This window comes from Salvia miltiorrhiza, chromosome 6 (assembly GCF_028751815.1).
Source record: "Salvia miltiorrhiza cultivar Shanhuang (shh) chromosome 6, IMPLAD_Smil_shh, whole genome shotgun sequence".
NCBI lineage: Eukaryota > Viridiplantae > Streptophyta > Magnoliopsida > Lamiales > Lamiaceae > Salvia > Salvia miltiorrhiza.
Genome location: NC_080392.1, coordinates 22,581,209 through 22,588,070, shown reverse-complemented (window position 1 = coordinate 22,588,070; position 6,862 = coordinate 22,581,209). Strand labels below are relative to the sequence as shown.

General features: G+C 37.9%; 1 protein-coding gene across 1 annotated transcript; it reads right to left on the bottom strand.

Annotated features, from left to right (window-relative positions):
• Positions 1-2,603: 2,603 nt before the first annotated feature.
• On the bottom strand, positions 2,604-6,634 carry LOC130987529 (probable methyltransferase PMT9). Its single transcript, XM_057911073.1, has 7 exons — positions 5,866-6,634; positions 5,606-5,770; positions 5,072-5,254; positions 4,396-4,990; positions 3,962-4,074; positions 3,648-3,868; positions 2,604-3,250 (listed from the first exon to the last, which is right to left on the bottom strand). Exons 1-7 carry the CDS (start codon positions 6,112-6,114, stop codon positions 2,938-2,940), a joined length of 1,839 nt encoding a protein of 612 aa, XP_057767056.1. The 5' UTR covers positions 6,115-6,634; the 3' UTR covers positions 2,604-2,937.
• Positions 6,635-6,862: the final 228 nt, after the last annotated feature.

Genomic DNA, 6,862 nt, shown 5'->3' with positions numbered 1-6,862 from the left:
TTTGTCATGATTGTGATATCTTGATAAAAAAAAAAAAAGGGTTAAGTACCAAATACCCCCCCAATGTTGGGGCCCCTATCGCGTATAGGACCCTATAGTCAGGTATTAAGTACCAAATACCCCCCCAACGGTGACTTAATGCAGGGGGGTATTTGGTATTTGAGGGGGGATTTGCTTAGGTTTATCCACGTTGAGGTAGTAAACAACGCCTACCCTGACTATAGGGTCCTATACGCGATAGGGGCCCCAACGTTGGAGGGGTATTTGGTAAAAAAAAAAAAAAAAAAGATATAAATGCATGTTGGTGTTTTTGTTGACAAATCTAAAGCCACAATGTTATCAATTTTTTCTTGCGCTCTTATTGATTCATTCTTGGTTCATCTTTATTTTGTCCGAGGACGGATAATAGTTCAAGTTTGGGGGTTGATAAACATACATTTTTACCTCTTGGTGTGTCATATTTGATGTTTAGTTATGATGATTTTGTGTGTTTGATGGTTTATTTGAGCTTATATTGGTTTATGGTCAAGAATTTGTCACTTCCTTGTTGTTTGAACAAATTTTCAAAAACAATGAAGCAGAATTTGAAAGAATTGGCTAAAAGACAAGTGTGATCCGGGGACGGTAGTCTTGCATGTAATCAACGGTTTGTACGCCACGGGAGTGGGTATAGATTAGCTTTGAGATTGTCCTAGGAGAATTATCTTGATTGTTGAATTGAATCTGTTGAGATTTCCAATCTGTTGAAACCTTTACCTTGGGATAATTTATTTCTTCTTGATTCTTCCCTACAGCTTGTTTTATTTGTTTTCCAGTATTTACCTTTGAGTTAATTGGCTCAATTAGCCGTTCTTGTATAAGAAAAGGAAAAAATGTCCACCCAAATAAAAATATGGAAAAACTAGCATTTTCTAACGTAAATGTACAATTATACCCTTAATACTGTTACACACTTTTTCGCAAAAGTGTGTAATAACATAAAGTGTGTAACTGCGAAAAGTGTGCAACAGTGCATTTTACACTGTTACACACTTTTTCACAAAAGTGTGTAATAATGTAAAAGTGTGTGGTTGCGAAAAAGTGTGTAACAATGTAAAATACACTATTACACACTTTTTTCGTTTCAAAAAAGTGTGTAATAGTATATTTTATATTGTTACACACTAAAAGGGTATTTTAGTCAGAAATGCTATTATTTCCATATTTTAATTTGTATGGCTAGAATTTCCTATGACTAAAAGATTTTGGCTAGACTAGGGTGCCACCTCTTTATCTTTCTTAGTTTTAAAATCACAAACTCATCTTTTCGGTTATCCAGATAGAGGATTAGCATTTAGGATCGGAATTGATATTAATTGGTCTATGTGGATTCGACCTTATTTGCCGCTACAAACAATTACACTCGTACACTTGCGGCGTGTAAATAAATAAGCGAGCAGTCATTTATACGCAGTGTCATTTGTATAACAAAATAGTGTCAATTACAGGTATTGTCATTTATATAACCGAATAGTGTCATTTACACGATTTGGGTCAGGATGCGAGGGTTTGGATCAGGATGCAGTTCAGGATTTGGGTGCGGGTCAATCCAGTTGTACCCAATACCACCTCTTGGCGTAAATAGTTAAATTAATTCATGTGTTAAAATGTTTAGTCATTAGGGAAAGTTATAGAATTGGACTTTTGAAATTTGAATTTTCATTTTTGATAATCTAATCCTATTTCTCGAATAAGGCTATTAGAGTAAAATATCAATTCACTTAGGGCTCGTTTGCTGCGTGGTATGAGATACTGTATAATATCTTTAACTGAAATGTCTAATAATTTTTTAGATATCGATATCATGTAAAAAAAAAGTGTTACGCTTTGCTATCACATCTCTCAAGTGATATAGAATCAAAAATATATAAATAGAAGATAACAAGCCAATAATTTATAAAAAGCTTTTATTTCTGAAGCAAGCAACATATTATGATACTATAGGTATTTATCTCACACCTATTACGCATAGCGAACGAGCCCTTAATACACATTAATGATGTCTTAGTAATTAATTATATAAAATTATTAAAATATCCCATAATATGTATGAATATATATCACTATTCATATCTAAAATCAAAGGTTTAATCTTCGAGTTCATCGCGGTTGATCTTTGAAATTTATTTATTTAATAAAAAGAACTTTTTTTATCATGGGATTTATTTGGAAGGTATTTGACTAAGTTTATATTAGAGGGCTTGGCTTATAAGATAGTTTAAAACTTAAAAACAATGAATCATGGTAAAATTATTTTTGTAAATTGATTGTTACTTATAGAATTATGAAAAAATAAATTAAGGTTTAAGAACGTATTTTTGGAGAGTTTATAACTTATTGGAACTAACTTTCGTAGCTTATAAGTTATTAAAACCTTATTTTGCTAAACACATTTCAAGAATTTATAAGCTTTTAAATAATTTATAAGATATTTTAAGGAATTTATAACCTAGCCAAATAGTATATATTTTGCTCAAATAAGGGATTGAATCACAAATTCGCAAACACCAACAATAAGAGAGAGAGAGAGAGAGAGAGAGAGAGAGAGAGAGAGAGAGAGAGAGAGAGAGAGAGAGAGAGATGTTATATTATTAGGTTAATGAAAGGTTAAAACAAGATGTCAACTAGATAGACCTTACAAAATTTATAACTCAACCCTTTTAGAGTTGGGCTATTCTCGTTTTACCGCTCCAATGCCCCCACCGCCCCAAACAGAATATAGGAAGAAAACTGTATCTGCGTATGTTAAGTTCATAGCAAGACAAATGTAAATCAGGCCTTCAACAGACTTGGATGATCTAAACATTTCATTACAAAAGGCATTTACTTTTTCGCCATGGAGTCAGTGAAACAGAGATCTCTGAAAGCAAGGAATTTACAGCGCTGATAGGGTGAAATTTACACCTTCTGAGTCTCCTCCCACAGTTGTTTTCTTGCTATCAGAACGCGTTCCTCACTCGTGGAGAGAGTGTCGCTGCTAGGCTCGACCTCCGAGGACCATCTGTCCCACTTCAAAGAAGCCAAGAATTTATGCACATGATTTATCACTGAAGGTTTGTCCCTGATGATGATGAAGCCATCGGGCCTTAGCATCCGGTCCATTTCGATCAACAAATCCTCGGAGCTGCAACCCCTCTCCTGAATCTCTGAGAAGATGGACCAGGCGTGAAGCAAGTCGTAGGTGCGCGGATAAGTTGAAAATGACTCACACCTGTATATAGATGGGGAGGTGCAGACGTTATCAACAGCTCGGACCAGAAACCGGGGAGCACGCCTCACAAAAATATGTACAAGATTGTCTGATGGGTCTAACATATCCAGATTCAAGCCCATAATATCTAATATAGAATAACTTCAATATTTTGTCTCACTGGTATCAGATGAATCATATAATATAGGGACATCAACAATATATTATAGACACAAGCATCGATGGTCAGACTGGAGTCCAACTGAAATAATGATCATACGCAACGAAAAGGCAAGCCAACATCATCATCTTCATCTCATGAAGCAATTAAATGTTTGCATAAGATCACAATTTAGATTTCATCATCGTGGCTTGCGTTTTAAGGAGGCTAGAATGGTTCGTTAGGTAGAATGCATACCAGTCATGAACTGATCCAATCAAGCCTCGATCATAGATTATCTTCAACTTGGCTGACGCGTTTACTGGAGCAACATTCATGACCCAAACTTCCTTGTCTTTAAGAGCTGCAGCAAAACCTCCGAGGTTCGAGTTCATGTCCATGACATTTCTTATTGAGTTCCGCTGCATGACAGATTTCATCTGTTTCCAATACTCAGTTACTCTGTTATGCCACACATCCTGTATTACATAGTTATCACAAGGTGAGATCAAAATGAAAGAAACGATTTCTCATTCAAACAGAATTACAAGATGGGAGCGAGCAAGCCTTACTGTATCTTTCCGAAATGCCTCAGCACTTATACCGATTTCTTCCAATCGTGGCGATGCAGATGTAAGCCTCCAAGGCCAAGGTTCTAGAAAAGTTCCCTTCGTTTGATGCATTTCTGTTCTCCCAAAAGAAGGTGGCATGCCAATTGTTGCGGTAAGTAAATCAATATGCAGATAGTTTTCGAGTTATCTCCCAGAAAATTGGTTAAAATTCCCACAAATAGTTAAATTACATCAATATAAAACATTTTTTTTTGCAAGTAAAAGAACACTGGTTTTTTAAATTTCTAGTTTTTGACTACTAAGACGCATGAAGGCAAAGGCAATATTGAACGACCTGTGCGAGGAAAATAACTAGACGGCTATCCAATAACATATCCAACATGTCAAGGAAAGGATTTAAATGATTATTTCATTTTTTAAGAAAGAATACATACTTGCTGAATAGGGAGTGATGCATGCCTTCATGGGCACATTCCATGCTGCATCTGGATCATCATTCGAACTACACAGTTGTGGGAGAGTTCCACGAGTTCTTCTCGTATAGCAATTATTACTTGGAGGCTTAGCCCATATCACCGTTTGATCTTTCCTTGCAACAACTCTCCAACACATTCTTCCCAGAAGGTCATGCATAGAATTCCAAATTCTTCGATTCTCCACATCATGCGCATAAGCTTCTGGCGAGGAGTAGACAAAATAGCCTCCCGGCCTCAGCAATCTGTCCAATTCCAACAAAAGCATGCCGTCCCTCTGGAGCCAATCTATCCGGCAACGGGAGCAATGAGCCAACTCAAAGGACCTACTAGGGTAAGGTAGTCTTTTGGTGCCCAAAACACCTAAAGTTGCAGGAATGCCCCTCTCCAGCGCGAACTGTATTTGATTCTCGTGAACATCATTAGGAGCTAGGGACATGGCTATGATGTTCAATGGGAGGAGATATGCGCCAAAACTCGCAACCCCACATCCCACATCAAGAACATTCCGGATATGGCCACCATTATCGAGCCTTTCACCAGGAAACTTCAGCATCTACACAAAAGCAAACGAGAAGTTAAATCTATGTGAACAACCAAGTTAGGAAACCACATTATCGAATACTGTAATGCGCACCCCTGCAATAGCCGCGATGTATTTGTCTGCTCCATAATGAAAATGAGTTCCTCCACCAGGGAACTTGATCTTCTCCCCATCCACGACCATCCAATTCTGGTCCGATTTTTCTTTTGCAAGATGTGTGTGGGGTATGTTGGCCTTCCAAACATGATCCCTACTCATGGGCCATCTAATTGGGATCTGGAGTTCTAACAGAAAATTCCGTTGGAATCAAAACTATCGAAAGAGAACTGTAAAACACGATTTCAACAACAATGGGGAAAAACAAATGTGCATCTCTAATGCTTCAAACCAAAAACTCATGTCAATTCCAAACCCTAACAATTACAATTACCATTTTCTAGTACAGTTATAACATAAGGTTTGATTGGAATCAAGCTTATGAAAACAAAATTACAACAAGCACGCCACTGAATCAAACTAATATACAAACTTCAACTATCTGAATTACCATTTCCTGGCTCAAATCTGACATCTCAATTCTCGAAAAAGAAGAGCAAAAATTGCGCATAAGGTGAACAAATGACAAACCTTGTAGCCAACAGGCGGAGGAATCCGGCAATTGAAGCGGCGCTCCGGCGGCGGACAATGCCTCTCGTAGTGCTCCATCAAGCTCATATTAACCTTCAGCCTCAGTTGGTAGATCAAATTCCTATCCAAACACGGAATCAGCTCCGAGTATCTCAAATCACAAACCTACAACACAGAAATTCAAGGTCGCTCAAACCTAATCAAAATCAACACTAAAACGGCGTCGCGCAGTCGCAATAAACGCCCAAAACATTCCTTACCGGAATGCTCGTCGGGACCTCGGGATTGCGCTCTTCATCGTCAAACAATTCATCGAAATCCTTCTTCACCACAAATCTCCCGGTGACGGGATCGACGCCGGCGTCGTCGAATGAGTCGTCGCCGCGTGGCAGACCACCGGAAGACCTTGAGCCGTAGTACAGGCAAACCAATCCCAGAAACACTAATAACCCCATTAACGCGTAGTTCAGCAGCCTCCGCGAACGAATAGCCTCTCCCTTTTGCTTCATTTTTTCTTAAATTAAACAAAAATGGCAAAACAATAAACAAAATGTCCGGTTTTTTTGAAGAAATTATTCAGATGCTACAACCCTATTGGCGGATCCATTGCCGCCGCATGAAGCAAGAAGTATAAAAAGACTGGAGTTAATTCTAAAGAGAGAGAGAGAGGTCTCTGATTCCAAGGAATGTTGGGCAGAATGAAATCCGGTTGGGGAAAGGGAAACGTGGGGCGTTGGAAAAGAGGAGTATTTATAGGTATCTTGGTGACGACGGCGTTGAACGCCGCCGTTTTTCGTGCTCTAACACAAAGCTCCTTCGCTCCTCGCTCCTCGCTCCCCGCTGCTTACTGTGTCTGTGTCTGTGTCTGTGTGACTGAGAGTGGGAGTGAGAGAGAGAGAGTATTTTCTGCGTTTTTCTCGGGATATACTTATTTGATATTATTAATTTATTATTTATTTGCGGACAGCCTATTATGATGTGTGTGTATGGAATCAAGTATTTTTAGCTCTTAAATTCATCATAATGTTGTGTATGATATGATAACAATAACATGTTTTTCCCAATTTTAAGACCATCCACAAAGCCCAGCCCTTTAGGGTTCGAAGGGATGGTCCCCACCTAAATATCATCATTTCATTTCATTTCATTCAAATTAAAATTTTAATATTATATTATATTAATTAAAATAAAATATAATAATTAAAAAATTACATTCATCAATCCACGCTTCATGACATTCTCGACTAGTTTCATGTG

What these genes read in the sequence shown, in the direction of transcription:
- LOC130987529 (XM_057911073.1), bottom strand. Translation starts at nt 6,114, where the DNA reads ATGAAGCAAAAGGGAGAGGCTATTCGTTCGCGGAGGCTGCTGAACTAC. An exon ending in CTCCGCCTGTTGGCTACAAG is followed by an intron (nt 5,255 to 5,605) that starts GTTTGTCATTTG and finishes TTAGAACTCCAG; the next exon opens with ATCCCAATTAGATGGCCCAT. An exon ending in ACATCGCGGCTATTGCAGGG is followed by an intron (nt 4,991 to 5,071) that starts GTGCGCATTACA and finishes GCTTTTGTGTAG; the next exon opens with ATGCTGAAGTTTCCTGGTGA.